Source organism: Lepidothrix coronata, unplaced genomic scaffold (genome assembly GCF_001604755.1).
Source record: "Lepidothrix coronata isolate B3197 unplaced genomic scaffold, Lepidothrix_coronata-1.0 Scaffold15, whole genome shotgun sequence".
NCBI classification, from domain to species: domain Eukaryota; kingdom Metazoa; phylum Chordata; class Aves; order Passeriformes; family Pipridae; genus Lepidothrix; species Lepidothrix coronata.
In genome coordinates, this window is record NW_016690195.1 from 709,524 (window position 1) to 725,585 (window position 16,062).

The 16,062-nt window shown below is 34.2% G+C and overlaps 1 protein-coding gene across 1 annotated transcript in view; it reads left to right on the forward strand.

The window, feature by feature from the left end:
• The window catches only part of MTDH (metadherin), a 32,842-nt gene extending 16,928 nt beyond the window's left edge, over positions 1-15,914 (forward strand). Inside the window, exons 8-13 of the mRNA XM_017806429.1 lie at positions 1,806-1,904; positions 4,017-4,141; positions 4,692-4,811; positions 7,341-7,460; positions 11,303-11,459; positions 13,054-15,914. Coding sequence (XP_017661918.1) covers positions 1,806-1,904; positions 4,017-4,141; positions 4,692-4,811; positions 7,341-7,460; positions 11,303-11,459; positions 13,054-13,124 — 692 coding nt within the window. The 3' untranslated portion in view covers positions 13,125-15,914. The remainder of the gene's footprint in view (positions 1-1,805; positions 1,905-4,016; positions 4,142-4,691; positions 4,812-7,340; positions 7,461-11,302; positions 11,460-13,053) is intronic.
• Positions 15,915-16,062: the final 148 nt, after the last annotated feature.

Consider the following 16,062-nt stretch of genomic DNA (forward strand, 5'->3'; position numbering starts at 1 on the left):
GTGTTATTAATACACATTTTTCTCATTGTTCTTTGAAAATAGTACTATAAAGAGTAGAAGACGTGTTTTATGAAAGCCTAGAAAGCTTTTTTGTTATGCTGAAATTATGCAATGAAGTAACTGTTTTAAATTGATAATCAGAAGCTAGATCATTAAGAAGGTTGGTACCTAGAGGGGCTTGGAATGAGGTGATCTTTAAGGTCCTTTCCAACCCAAATCATTCTGTGATTCTGTGATTTGTTATTTAGCCTTCCTGTTTGTATATTAAGTCTAAATAATGGGCATAAGAGGTTGCTCAGTTTTGCTATGTCTCAAGTTAGAGATCTGAAGATTGCTTTCCAGGAAAGCCCATTTACCTCTGATCTTTTAGGACGTTTGTTATTTGATGGTTTTTTGCCCTTCAAGGAACTGAATCACTACTTTCAAAATGTGTTCCATAGGCAGGATTGTAAGTCTTGAGTCTTTTCTCTGTATGACAGATGGAAAAGCTGAGCTCTAGGGTTTTCTTTTTTGAAGGGTGAAATTGCTGTAGAGTGCAAACCTGCCTTCATAATAAATCTTGTATGTTAAACTACTGACATAACTGCTACAATGATTTATTATACAAAAGAGGGATCATATGTCAGGTTTTCTGCTCTTGCTTGCTTACTGCATGAGCTTGGCATGGCTATTTTCTGTTCGGAAGTAGCTGACCAAGTGCTTATGAACTTAGGCTATGTTTGCTTGTATTCCATGTTACAGGCTTTTAGCTGTTGAACTCAAGCTCAGTGTCCTGAGTCTTAATTGTACAGAGAGTTTTAATTAAAAAAAATATTTCCAAGCAGCCACTTGAATTCAAGTTGTCTTTAAACTAAAACTTAAAGTTTATTAAATAAAGTAGGATGACAGACTGAGTTGAGATTCATCTGCAATGCCATCATGAAAACTTTGAGAGAAGTGTGAAAACAGCTAATGCTATTCATTGCTATTAAGCAGCAACATTGTAATGTAAGGTGACCACATGGACATATATTTACTTCTTAATTGTGACTGGCTGGCAAAACCAATGAGAACACTCAATATTTCCGTCATCTGAGGTATCTTTTGCAGAGGTGTGTATAAAAGAGACCCAGGTCATATTTGAACTGCATTTAAACTTCAGAAGTCTCAGCATACAGCAATATACTAATTTCTCTCATTCTTACGATTAAGGGGGTTTTTTTTTGGTTTTTTTTTTTTACTTTTTTATGTGATGGTTTCTGTTTCTTGTTTATTTTTCGTAATAATGTTAGGTGTGTAACACTTTCTGTTATCACGACTGATACTGGCCTTACTGTTGTTTGTCATGCCACTTTTACATTCCTGAAATCCTTTACTTTAAATGAGAATTGGAATCTTAGTAATGTATAATTTAATTGGTCGACCTGCAATGTAATTAATGAGGTTTCTTTCTAGTAATCTTTTAAGCTTCTCTCTGTAAGAGTTCCTACTAATACAGGGTAATAATTTTACTACCCACAAAATTTCATTGTGTTTTTCAGTTTGAGGAGACTGCTGAAAGCCTCATAGACTGCTGTCACTCACTCTTCTTATCTCTTTTTCCATATTCTTTTCATGACTTAATTTTGTCTTCCTTCAGTTTCCTTATTTTCTGAATATACCTCATGTACAAGAGCCTTCTAGTTTTCCTGTCCTGTGCAGTCCTTAGAATCAGAGTGTTTTCTTTGAGGCTTTTGTCTTCCTTTCCTACTTTGGAATTTCATTCCCCAAGAAAACTTCAAGAAGCTTGTTAACTTACAAGTACAATTCTGTTTATTCCCTTTCAGGATCCAACAGTGAATCAGTTTCTCAGACTGGTACTTCTGATTTTCAGTGGGATTTAAGTCATGCTCAACCCCCTGTTGATGATGAATGGTCTGGGTTAAGTATGTTCCTCTAAAATGTTCATTAATAAAATGTTAATTACTGTTAGTTACTTATATTAGCTACTGGTATTGGACAGTTGTGGGTATCTGAGGAAAAACCTGGAATGTTTCACTTTTGTAAAGCTAATTGACAGTTTGAAGAAAGTAGGAAGAAGTATTTTCACAAATTATGATAGAAAATGGTTAATTTTTAGAAAAAATACTTGGCTATTCAAACTCAGAAGTGGGAGAGCTCATGCATTTTAAGGCAGTTCTGGCTTTTGCTAGAAAAATCAGAGTAATAAATTAAAAAATTCTTACTGCAAATGATTAGAAAAATCTACTGCAAATCTGCAAAATACATATTCAGCAGATTGTATTTGAGTCAGTTTGTTTCTATATGTTTGTACCTTACTGAAAAGTTAATATGACATAAGATTCCTGTATTTAATCTAACTTACTTTCACATTGACCAAGCATTAGGAAGTTCTTATGTGTATAGAAAGCATATATAAGATGGAAATCACTGAAATTACTTGGGAATTGTGGTAAAATGGGTGTTTACTTCCTGCTTTCCCTTCCCTCCTTCAGAAAATGTTTACTGCATCTCATCAGGGCATTGAGCTGGACAGTTGTTCCAGAAATTGATTTCCAGAGCAGCCTTGCATGTTACCTTCTCTCTAAGAACAACTTCCTGTTTAATGACTTCCAAAGTGGAATAGATTGATGCAGTCCTGCATTACACCACTTTTGGCATGATTGCTCTGATACCAGATCATTTTGAAACTTATCTTTTGTGGTTTATCTGGTTTAAGGATAAGGGAAGCACATATCAGTTAATCATTTGAAAGTAATCAGATTTACATTTTATCAAAAGCATAATTCACTCACATTTCTGAGCAGGGAGTGTTTAAGGCTATAGCTTCTGTTAATAGAGTAATTTTATCATAGATGTCAGCTAATTGAAAGGTACTGTGATAGAAGTGGGTAAATGCAAATTTAGGCCAATGTGATACACAGATACACCTTACTGCTTGATCAGGATCAGGATGAGGACATTAACTGTATATAGAAATACTACTTACTTTTATTGTTAATCAGAATGGATGTTTTCCTTAAGCGAGTAGTGAGACGGCAGTAGATAAACTGTGAAGTGTTATGTTGGGCAGTAATTGCGTTTTCAAATCAGTAAATTTTAGCATCCAAAGTAGGCATAACTAACGTAATATTTTTCTATGAAGGCAAGAGGCACTAACTAATCTTAAGATCTCTTAGTGCATTTTTAGCTTTGTATGTTTTCCAGTAAATTTAATTAGGTTTATTATTGCTTTTCATTTTGACTTGATTTTTAAATGATTAAACTGAATCCTACTGTAGTTGGCAGACCAAGTTTGCCTCTTCTTCAATTTGGTATAGATGGGGAGTGAGAAATATTTGTGATGTTAATAGAAATGTGAAATGAAAATGCAATCTTTTACAAGGTGTTCTGTTTTAAAATTGGCTTGCAGTAACTTTCTATTAAACAGACAGTCTAAGGCTTAGTTCTTCCCTTCAGATATTTCTAATTTTTATATAACTGACCCTTTAAACCTGTCATTCCTGTGTGACAGCATAAATATGTGCCATCATAAATGAACAATAACAAAATGGAGTAGGGATGAAAGAGTCTTAGAAAAAATAAGGTTATTAATAAATGTCAGTGCTTCAAGATGACTTTTGACTAAGATTTACACTTTCAGATATATCACTTGTAAAGTAATCTTACCAAGGTAAGATTGATCAGTGTTACAGTTCATCCTAATTTTTTCACAAACTAGGAAGAAGGTTTAACATAGAGAACAACTCTTAAATTTGTTCCTCTTCATGTAATTTAGAAAAATATCTCAAAGCAATTGCATCTGGCTAGCTACCGTGATTAGTCTGTAATCAGACTGTGCTGTAAAATCAGTCATACTCATTACTTAAAAATGTCCTGCACCTATTGATAAAATCTTTACTTTTTTCAGAAATACAGGAAATTACTATTTATATCTTGATTTCAGGAAGTGGGTTTATGCTTAATTTTGGGTTTGGGTTTTTTTTCATTTTTAAACTGGAAAAGAGCACCTGTAAAGTAACTTTTAATCTTTGTAGATGGACTTTCTTCAGCTGATCCCAGCTCTGATTGGAATGCACCAGCAGAGGAGTGGGGAAACTGGGTAGATGAAGAAAAAGTTACTTCTGTTCCTCAGCGTGAAGAGAGATCTGATATTCAGAAGGTAAAAGGGGGTATTTTCTCCTTAGCACCAAGACTTTGCCCTTACCACTGCCATTTCTTAAAGTAACTTAGAGGGTGGTGATAAAGGTAATCTCTCATCTCTTTTACACTGATAAGAATAGCACAATTGTGTTTGTTGTGTACACAGAGAAGGAAAATGCTCTATGTTGTTATTAAGAAAAGAGAAGTTGCTCAGCTCCATGTTAAATCTTACTGTCTCATTGTAATTAGAGGGATTACCTTATCAGTATAGACTGAGAGGATTTAGATCTGTTTTCATAAATACTTCTTAACAGTATTTAATTCTCAATGTGAAAAACAGCATTTCCATGCCACCAGTACATGGTGCTCTGTTGCCTTTTCCCTTCCCAACTCCTCTACCTGTATTACCAGATAGCATGTAAAGAATGTGGTCTTCCTAAAATGAACTGAACAGATAAGGCTGTTTACACTTGTATATGCAACTAAATTCCTTTAATTTGTGTTTAGTCTATAGAAGGCATGTTTCATTGTCATTTTAAATGCTAAATACCTTCTGTTCCCATACAAAGATTTCAGATAATGAAAGAGAAAAAGCAGAGCCAATTCTTCAGAGTTCTACAAGTGGCAAATCCAAGAAAAAGAAGAAGAAAAAGAAGAAGCAGGGGGAAGAAGCTAACTCTCCTGCACAGGTAAAATCTGGATGGTTTGAAAGGCAATTGTGAGGAATTCACAGAATTGCCTTATGTTTGTATATTAGCATCTTAACCAAAAATTATTTTGGGGAAATTAATTTCCTTATGGTATTGGATTGTCTACTATTGTTTCTCAAGAATTAAAGTAATTCTTCTTTTACTAGTACTTCCTTAATTTGTTGTATTCACAGGTCAAATGTGGAATAATTCGTAATTTTGCTAGGTTTAAGAAAAGAGTGAATTATGGGATCTATTTATCCTGAATTATTTATTTCCTATCAAATCTGGATTCTGTAGGGATGCTTTCAGGAGGAACTGTCCTCTGCATGGGAAGCCTTCTCCTCATGTCCTTTGAAAGACAGCTGCCTTGGTGAACATAGCTAGCTAGCAGAATGAAAGAAACTTAAGTTATCTCTTAAACTTTCAATTCTGTGAGAATATAGTGGTTTTTGTAAGTACTGTTGTAACTTGATTTATCTGAAAGTCTCAATGCCTCAAACTCAGTGGGCGGAGCTACTCTGAGTCAGATTTTAACAAGGAAGAGAATATTTTCAAACTGAGGATGGCTGGAGTTTCCTGTGTTACTTAAATAGCTTTTGAAGATTAGATTGAAACACATTTGTAAAAATAGGGAAAGCAGATTGCACTTCACTTGGCAATTGAATCATGTTTGAATAGATGAAAACAAGTACTTTCCTAATAGGAAAAAGCTTTTAATAGCTCATTATCAGATTACATCCTGCATCTGCTTGTAGTGACAGCCATTCATAGTTTACATTCTTTACAAAATGATCAGTGTTCAGTGAAATCTGACTAGGTGGATTGGAGAGGGGAGAAAGCAAAACTTCAGTCATACTTGCTTTGGATTTGCTTTCATGGTTGTCACGTTTTTCAGTCTGAGATTGTTTTAAAAGAATTTTAAAATATTACATTCCTGCTACATAAAATTCTCTTTTCAAGTTGTCTGTTTGGAGGTGGAGCTTGTGTCAATTTGCAGTGTTTCTTTTGAGGCAAATGTGAGGCAATTTGCAGTGTTTCTTTTGAGGCAAATGTGAGGCAATTTGCAGTGTTTCTTTTGAGGCAGATTCAATCTGGGGGAACTAGGACTACAGCTTTTTTGTAACTGAAATCTGTTCTGGGCTCTACAATGACTCTGAATGTAAGTCAAGATTAATAGGTTATGGTTAACAGGTGTTTGTGGGTATCCTGGATGGATCTTATAGTCAGTGAGGACATTCTGAATTTGTTTTTTTTCCATTGCTTGTGAGCTGTCTTTTAAGTGGTATATGTCAAATGGAGTTCTACTGTCCATATTAACATAATCAGATTCACTTGTTCTACATATTAGTCTCCAACCACTCAATTTTGTTACTTTTTCTTTCAGTCCATCAGTCTATGAAGCCGTAAGTTTACAGATGAGAATTTATCTGTACTAAATTTTTATGTAAAATTGAGGATGTTGCTTGATAGGAGCTGACAGAACTCCCAATACATCACTGAAGTTATCCTTTTTATAAGAGTTTCGTAATTTAACTTGCCAGTCCTACTTCAAACTCACTTAAAATCTGTATATTTATTCTCTGAAAATGGAACACCTTCATTTAAACAGCCTCATCTTTCTCATTGATTTTACTTAAATGTTCACACTCTTTTTTTGACTTCACTGTTTGTCAAAGCAGTGGAAGCTAACTTAAGAGCTAGGTATAAGGCAATGTGTTCTTTCCTGTCAAGAAGCAACAGACTTAGACTATGACTGCATTTTTATAAGGTTCCAGTGGAAGTAAGTGAAGGAACAGTGTTTCAAGAGGTGCTTCCAGTTTAAAATCAGAGACCTGTGTACTATTTACTCTTTACAACCATGGGATTCTTCTAGTCCTATAAAAAAGTGTAACTACTCTAATTCCACACGTAAAATGAAAACTTTCCACCATTAGAGTATTTAAGGAGTAAAAGTCTTGGATACTTTGAACATATTTTCAGTTTTTGTACTGAAGTTTGTTTTACAGGCATCATGGCAAACTAAATTGAGTTGCAAAAATATTAAAGCTTAATAGTAGACAACTATGCAGGTTAATATGCAGCGCTTGCATTTTAAAACTTTCTATTTGTAACAAAGCACAGAATTGAGAGCAGTCAAGTGTCATTGTGATACTTTTGCAAAGTTTTTAGAGTAAATTCAGTTTAATTTCACATCCTTATAATTTAACAGGAGTGTGAAGTGTAGTTCATTCTCAGATTGGGATTTTTGTTAGTAAACTGTATGAAGAATACTGCTTTCTGGGCTTTATTGGATTCTATGGGTATTTTTTTATTATGTTGTTCTATAAATTTTGAGTATTAGCCTAGGCTAATTTTAGCCCACTACTTTAATTTTTGTAATAGATTTTCTTAGTTATGGAAGTTAGTATAGAAGTTATAGAAGCTATAATAAAATTATGGCACCAAAACTCACGCAGGGAAGAAGAGTCAGAACTTGACTGCAAACACAGGCTCTTCTTTTTTCCCCTCCCACACCCCTTTTTGTAGGACACTGAAGAACTGGATAGAGAAGCTGGAGAGGAATTTCAGGAGGATACCTCAAAAGTTCAACCACAGCAGGAAAGAGCTTTTTCTCTGAAGACCATAAGTACTAGTGAACCAGCTAAGGTAGGGATTCAAAATTTGGTTTATGTTACAATTGGATTTGGAAGTGCTGAAGTCCTTTCAAAGATTAATTTGTATGGATAAGGTTACACTAAGAATACTGTTTCAGGCTAAATGCTTACGAATGTAAAGGTAATTGAGAAATTGAATTTCAGATAGATATCATTTATAAGTTTTAAAAAATATATCTGCTCTGAAAAGCAGTATCTTCCAAATCAGTAGTCACTTTATTGACTGGCAAGTTTTTTTCTCGTTTGAATTATTCAGGCAATAGTTGAAAACTTTGAAATCTGGAAACATAAGAACTAAAAGTTCTGAGCACAAGACTAGTAGGATATTCTACTGTTTTGTTGCAAAAGAATGAAGTGTTATTGACTTGCTATATTCTGAACTTAAATGCTGTCTAAAATTGATTTTTTGTAGCTGTACTGAGCTTAATCTTAGTGACTGAATAAGAAAAGGTTTTATGTGAACCAATTCACAAACTGTTTGCTTCATCTCACAATTGAAACATACTCTAGTGAATACAAGTTCTCTTACAATCTTTCTCCAAATAGCGGCTTTCTCAGATACTGCTACCCTACAAACTGCCACATTGTAGGAGATGTAAAGTATTTAATATTTCTAGTGACACTGATTTTGTGTTCCATAAAAAGTGAACAATACTAGTGAGGCAGCAGTTCAGTACCAGAGAGTATATGTCAGAATACTGAGTTTAAGTGCTAAGCATTAGTTTTGTAAGGATAACAAGGTGTTAGGATTCAGATGAAAATGCTAGAATGAAATCTTTTACAAGAGGATGCAGGTCACCAAAGAAAAAGTACAGAAGTGTGTTGAAAATGTGTCTTGAAAAGTACATTCATTCAGACATACTTAAGGCTCATTAAAAATACCCTACATCCAAGTGGAGTTTACTACAATTATTTAGTTTAGATCAGTTCAACCTTTATTCAAGGTTAGCAACTAGCTACCTATTCTATCTGACCAGTGCATAGCTGGTTTTAGAGGTGGTTTTTTGAAGCTGTATTTGAAAAGATATCTGCCTGTGTGCACAAGTGCCTTTACTCCTGTTAGTGTCTGGTTTTTTAAAAAAAACTTAAAAGCAAATACATTGCTTCATTTTAGAAGCTTTAGTTGAAAATGTGTAGACAGAAAGCTTGGGTTTTGACATCAAGGTGGGGTTTTGTGGCATCTAGAGAGAGGCGTACTTGTGCATCCCAAAAGACTATAGCTTTTGCTGTTCAGAAATCTAAATTGATTTGAAATGTATCAGCAGTTAGATTTTATTTTTTCTCACAAGCTGTTGACACTGTCAAAATACAAGCCCAGTTTCAGCAGACTTTCCTCAATTCTTTGGTGTTTATAATCATACCAAAATTCCTAGGTGATTTGGTGATGTAGACCCACACTGTGCTATTTTTGAGGGGCTCGAGAGCTTCTGTTACTCTTGAATCTTAAATTCCATCTGTTCATATATGTGCCTATGTATGTCTGTGCAAGTGGTGACTGAATTAAACTTGGTATGGGGGAAGAGGATAAATGAAACTATTACTAGCATTCTCTGGAACTGGAGTTGATAAAGGACAGCTTGCGAATTGTTGTATCTGACAATGCAGATGGTCTGTCAGTCTTTACCAAATCTCCTTGCCATCAGATTTGGCTTCATTGTAATTTCACACAGGCAGAGATGCCTTCCAATATTGTTTGACTCAGCTGTTCCAAAAAGTTTTAGAAACAATCTGTGATTGATGTGTGAAATGGATGACTTGAGTTTCCAAGGTAGGTAATTTAGTCTTGCTTGAGCAAATGCTCCAAAACATGAGAACCAAATATAAGGGAAAATAAACTGAGTACAAATAAGTTATTATTTAGGATATCCTCATAGACACCAGAAACACCTGAGTGTTGAACATTTCTGTTTCACATCACACTATTTTTCCCATATTATACATTGGGCTTCATTGGAACTTTTTGCATTTTATCAGCAGGCATGTTTTAGTTTTAAATGAAGAGATATCTTTGGAAATCCTTCATTTGTAATGCTTCGGCAAGTTACTACTTCATTACTAAATCATATAATTATGCATATAACTATTTAAATCTTCAAGTAGGCTTTATTCATTGTTACAGGTCTACTTTCTGAACGGATTTGTTAACAGAGAATATCCTAGAAAAGAGTAGTACCCAATTTTTAATGTTTGGTATCACTACCCACTTTTCTGTATCCAAAATTTAGATAAAAATATTTGGAAAAATGTCCAGATAGTGCTGTATGTACCTATTTCATTACATTGTCAGTAATACTGCATGCTGTAATATTCAAGCTGCAACATGTTTGTTAGGCAACCTAAGAGAGCTGAGCCTTTAAAATCTTAATTGAGTTTCTTTACCTGCTGGTGGAGTGTGGCTGTCCTAACAAAACTTTGATACCAGTTACCTGAATTGATTACCTTGCACTAGAAACTTTATGTCCTCCTTTTGTTTTAGAAACCACATTTCATTGTGCTAAAGCTCCCTTATTTATGTAGCTGATGATTGCTAACCATTAGGCAACATTAGAATTAGCTAAGCTTGGAACTCCTGTAGGATGGAAGTTCATTTTATCAGCATGGTTGATATATTAAAAAATATTTGAGATTACTAATTTTTCAGTAGATTAAGAGAAATACTGCAATTATAGTTACTAAAAAAACTTGTTTCAGTCTGTGTAAGGGTACAACAGACTATTCATAAAAGGTTAGAGAACTGCTATCCTCTAAATTCATGTGTTTGTTTTTTTCAATTAAAGTTGTTTAATTTCTTGCTTAGTGTGATTTGATTAAAAGAAAATTATATCTTTTTGCTCTTTTCTATATTCTGACTGAATTTTTGAGATGCTGGCATTATAGTGATGGAAACAGTACAAACTGGTGACTGTAACGTAGGATCTGTGTACATCTGCATCAAGGGCTGGGTGTAAACTTCACTGTTTTGTTTTCAGAGTTCCAGGTCTTGGCCGTTGTGGCACAACTACAGCCATGACTTCTTAATAACATCCTAAAGTTTGGGTTTTATTGCTTGGCTAAGACACAATTCTAATACGTTCTTTTTTGAAACCTTTTGTCATTTGTTGACTTGCTGTGGGATCATACTTTTTTTATGTTCTGACTTTCCTATTGGAATTTAAACATTTTTTTTCTGTTTTGCTGTAATTTTAGTTACAGTAAGTGCTACACACTAAGTTACAGTTACGTCTTGTCTCTGTAGTGGGAACCTTCAAAACCAACTAGATAACTGGGAAATACTGCGAGTATCTTGGCAGTTATTTCTCCAGTAGTTTCCACTGAAATACTTGCTGACTGCTCTCGCAAATATTTGTTATTCTAATAGAAGCATACAGAGTGTTTTGAGCAGTTGATAGGAATGACTGCAAATCCTTTTTAAATAAAAGTTTGATTTGAGTTTTGAGTTGTGTATTTGGGCCTGTGTAACTTGCCTGTTTGCCTTGCAACCAAACGCATATATGTCACTGTCTTACATCTCTCTTGAATAACTATTCAAGAATCTTTTTTAGGGTCTCGGTGATTTCTAGATTGTTTTCCCTTTTTTTGCATGTGATATATTTTAAGAATTTATTTGTGTGGTTTATCTTTACTTCTATGCAACTAAAAATTTTGGCACTAGATGGCAGTCCTAGTATTACAGCCTCAATTTAAAATTTTGAAGGATTTTAATATTGGCTTAATTTTTCAATGCCATCTTCTCAGCAGCTGCTAAGTATACTGCTAAAATAACACCATTTAAGAGTAATTATTTTATATGACTTTAAAAAACTTTTGGAAACTTTTTTTCTGTTTCTCAAACAGTCTGAGGAGGCTCCTTCACTTGCTGTTTCTACTGAGCCATCTGTAATTGTATCAGAGAGCAATTCTGACAAGATCGTTTCCCAAGTGCCACAGATGCTGCAAGAGACAGATGTTTCTAGTCCTAATATTAAGCAAAACAGTGTGCCTCCTCCACAGAGTAAGTATCTCTTGGTGCAATTCCTTTGTCTGAATTCAGGGTGTGCTTTTTCCCCATAGAGCGTGTACAGTCAGAATGCCTTGCCCTGGGCTTTGAGTTTTAGACTGCCATATCGGGTACTTGTGTATCTCATTTATACATCTTGCCATGTTTTTAACTTCCTCTGAAGCGCTTTGATACATTTGTTTTCATTGTGAGGAAAAACTGGCTTCATATGCTTGAATGACTGAAAATGTCTGTTGGGCTTGTCCAGTCCTTACCAGACATTTGGAGGTACTCATGTACACCATGAGGACTTGAGCTCCATGCTGCGACTGAGGAGTTCTGCCAACACTGTTTCAAAGGCCTGCTTGTGAGCCTTCGGTGGAGAACAGATGGCTGCTGACATAGCAGTTGACAGGATATTTAGCTACCAAAAATTTTGAAAAAATACAAACAATTCAATTTTCAACCTACTGGGGTTTTTTGACTTCTCAACTTAGCTCATTAGCATCTTTTTCTGTATGCTCCCATATAATCATATAGGAAAACAGTTGCTTATATTGTAATAGAAAGGTATTGGGTGATGGGCTTATTTTTTTGTTGTAGCTTAACAGCACATAGATCAGGCTGAATTGCTGCAGGTATATTGTTTTTTGAAAATATGCTGTGCCCAAAAATGTCAAATGTACCTTCTTGTTGTACACTGCAAAAGTGCTTCCACCGAAGTACTCACACAGTAATATGGGAAAATTGGAAAGGAAGTCAGGATGTGAAAGGCATTGCTTAAAAAAAAAAAAGTTGTTTTGAATCAGACTTTTTAATGAAATTAATAAATACTGACAATCCATAATAAGTTCCTGGCTAAGTGTTAAAGTACTAAATTTTAATGTTTTTAATGATTGCAGAATTATGACTTCATAATAATGGTCTCCTTCAACTGCAGTAATTGGCTTCTTGGTTTTCAATACGTGAAACAATGGAATCTTTCAAGTCAGTGTGTCAATTGATGCCTTTTTGTTCTGGCTCTAAAATATGAAATCTTTTGTACTGATTCACGACTCAGCAATTGAAAGCACATCTCTTATGTTCAGTATATACAATATTTTACTCGTTTTACCACTCTTGGCAGCCAGCATGTTTTAAGGCAGTCTGTTTTATGAAAAGAATGTAGTTTCTTATTGGAACCGCATCTTTGCATAGTTCATTATTTTTAAAAAAAACCTGTTCTGACATGTCACATATATAGTGACTAAAACCAGTGTAATCTGGTAAAAATGAGCATTTAATGTCAATTGTGTACATGTACATTATTTTTTAGTTAACCAGAAAATAACAGTGACTCTTTTGTAAATAATACATGTGCAAAATGAATGACTTTTGTTGTGTATCACTCTTTGTGTTTGTGGGGTTAAAAAGTAGGTTGAAATTGGCAAATGTTGGTTTAGATGTACTTCAAATTAAACTATTTGGAAGAAGCAGGCGAATAGAACTGCTAGTTGATTGTTCTGAATTACTTCATAATAATATCGTGTGTACTATCCAGGATTATAAAAGTTACAGTTCTATGTAAACATTCTCAGTCCTAACACTATAGTTATGTTTTGTTTTTTAGCAAAGTCTGAAGAAAGCTGGGAATCCCCCAAACAAGTTAAAAAGAAGAAAAAAGCAAGAAGGGAAACGTGAGGTTCCTGAGATGGACATGTGTTGCTGAATATTGTCATGAAGATTATGCTGTTTATGCAATAATTTGTGAACATGTACAGAATTTTATAAAAATTTCAAACACTTTTTAAAAACAGAACTGCTGTGAACACAAACATCTTTGAAAGGAATCAAATGAAAGTAACTTTATGATATAGCAAACAGAACATGCTACATTTGAAAGACATTCTGAAGAGTCTGTTTTTCCAACTTTTGGAGAGAGATCTTAATTAAAAAAAAATGGTTTTACAACACAGTGCCCTGTTTACAACAGATTATACTCTCATCTACAGCTGCGGATAAAAGATTAATTTCAAGGAAGGGTTTTCTGTAAAAATAATTGTCTGTACAGTAGTGGGTGTTTCTTGCCTCTCTTATGAGTGATGCATTAGAAGCACAGAATGTCAACCATCTGAATTTGTTTCATGCCTAAATCAAAGTGCTTTGATTAAATACATAATCTGCCATATCTTTACAGTAAGTTGGTTAGCAAGTCTGCTAGCTGTTACAGGAATCACAAGTGCAAATCATTAACCATTTGTACAGTGAGACCTTCATGGTTTATTATATGAAGTTAACACAATAAAACTGCTTTGGGTTAAAAGTTTGAGAATGTGATTTGAAACTTGAGTATGGTTCATGAAGTTATTTTTTATAATGTCTACTACCTTACTTGAATTATTGAAGATAACAGTATATTTTTAAGAATGCAGTAATGTGCATAAAATTGGTTTTCTCCTTCATTCCTTACAGTTCTTGGTTGATTCAGAGTCCTATCTAAAACTGTATTCTTTCCACTTTTAAACTCATGGAATGAACTGAAATGAAATGTTTCCTTCCCTTAACACTTGTTAACTTAGCATACCAAATTCTGTTATGTCTCTATTACTAAAAGAAAGCAAAGTTAATTTTTCACTCTCAAATTATTTGGGATTTCAAAGATCTGTTGGAGAACTGGAGTAGCTTCAGACAGCTTTAATTGACATTGTCAAGACCAGTTATCAGGAACACATTTTTTTACTGCCTTAACCTGTAGTATGTAGAATGTGTCTAGACTTCTGGACAGGAGTTAGTGTTTTTATATAAAAAAAAATAAAAAATGATGCAAGTATAGCAGTTGTAAAATAAAGACCATTTCCCGCTTGAAACTGTTAATTAAAATGGCATTTAAGATGTGTTGTCATTTTCAGGTACTGTGTAATGACATGGTATCCAACTGGCAGATGTGTTTGTGTCTGTAGGGCACATGCTCAGCCATGTGCACTGTAAATAGCCTTTACAAATATCTGTTTGATAAGGATGGTAGTTAACATCACCTGGTAAATTCAGTTGAAGAAGAGCCAAGATTTCTTTTCAAATGTTGGCTTCTGATTTTGTGGCACAAACAGAATTATTAACAGCTGTAATGAATGGTACTGATCAACAGTCTTGTACTCTTACTGTACTCAACTGCAGTTCGACAGTGTTTCAGGGCAAGAACAGGTAATGCAGCAAGCTGGGTTTGATTGTACTGAAAATGCACCTTGCTAATTGAGAGCTTTCCTGATAAATGGATACTCACTTGCACAGGTATTAACCCCTGTATATCAGGAACATATGACACTCTAAATTCATTTGTTAAAATAAATTGAGCATATTGACAGTATTGATTTATTTACTGGGAGGGAGTAATGCTTGAGAGTGATATCTGTCAAGATTCATGTAAAATAAATTTAGAACTGATACAACTTTTCAAGGAGTATCTTAAGGCAAACATGAAAAATAGGATATTATGAAATCATGCAGCGTCCTTTGCATGTAAATATGATAATTTTATGTGTGGTCTTCATAGTAAAGGTTAAAAGAATACCCTTTGAATTCAGGTTTTTAATGTATGTCTGAAATGTCTGTTTCCAATCTGTATGTTGTGCTACGAGCCTCTTTTGTAGAAAATACAAAGATTTTATGTAATGAAAGAAACTGCCCCCAAGGGCTTTCACTGCATAAATTCTTTTTTCCTCTTGAAGATAAAATTGGTGATATTTCTGGATTAGTAAGTGCTAGCTCTTGAATAGCTTGTCATTCTGGAAAAAGAAACAAATTAGCTAAAACATAGGAACCCTGCTAATTAACTGCTACTGCTAAGCGGGATCATATAAATACATAGCCTTCCTTCCAAAATATTGTTACCTATTTAGCAGCACCTCTTACTGTTTTCTTAATGTGCAGTTTCAATGTCTTAGAAAGCGAAACTTGCTTTATTTGACATTCATTAAAGAGGTAGTAACTGTATATCATATTGTCTATAAATAGAAACTTGGTTATCTGTGTACTGTCATGTTTCTATGACTAAAGCAGTGGTTAGTCTTAATGATACACTGAATCCAGACTTTGGTACTTGGATAGAGCGAAAAACACCATTTAAAGAAACTTAAAAATTTTTTTCTTCTTTTTTTCTTTTTTTTTTTTTTTGAATGCATGGAATGGTTCCATAAATCCAGTATGTTGTTTTTTTCTAAATACTCTGGAATTATTTGTATGTGTAATTTAAACTTGTGATGATGTGTAATTGGATAGTCATGGCATATTTTTATTTCTTTTGTGGGGAGGGAAAGGTGTACAGAATTCATATGTGCTTGTTACAAAGGTAACTGCATTGGTTTGGAGGGGGTGAAAACTGTATTTCTGATGCCCTTTTAGAAGTCTAAAGAAAAAAGTGCAAGAAAAGAGCACTACTTTAATATTTACTAAGAAAGAATGTACATATTAAAAACATTTCAAAATTTATAGAAATACTTCTAGTACTGTTGTGTTGTAACTGAATTGTATCTCATTTGAAGCTGCCCTATTAATAGTTCCTAGCCATGGGATCGTCCTGTGAACAAGGCTTTTGAAAAGTGCAGACAGCAGAGTACATGATTTAAGCAGACTTTCATCTGTT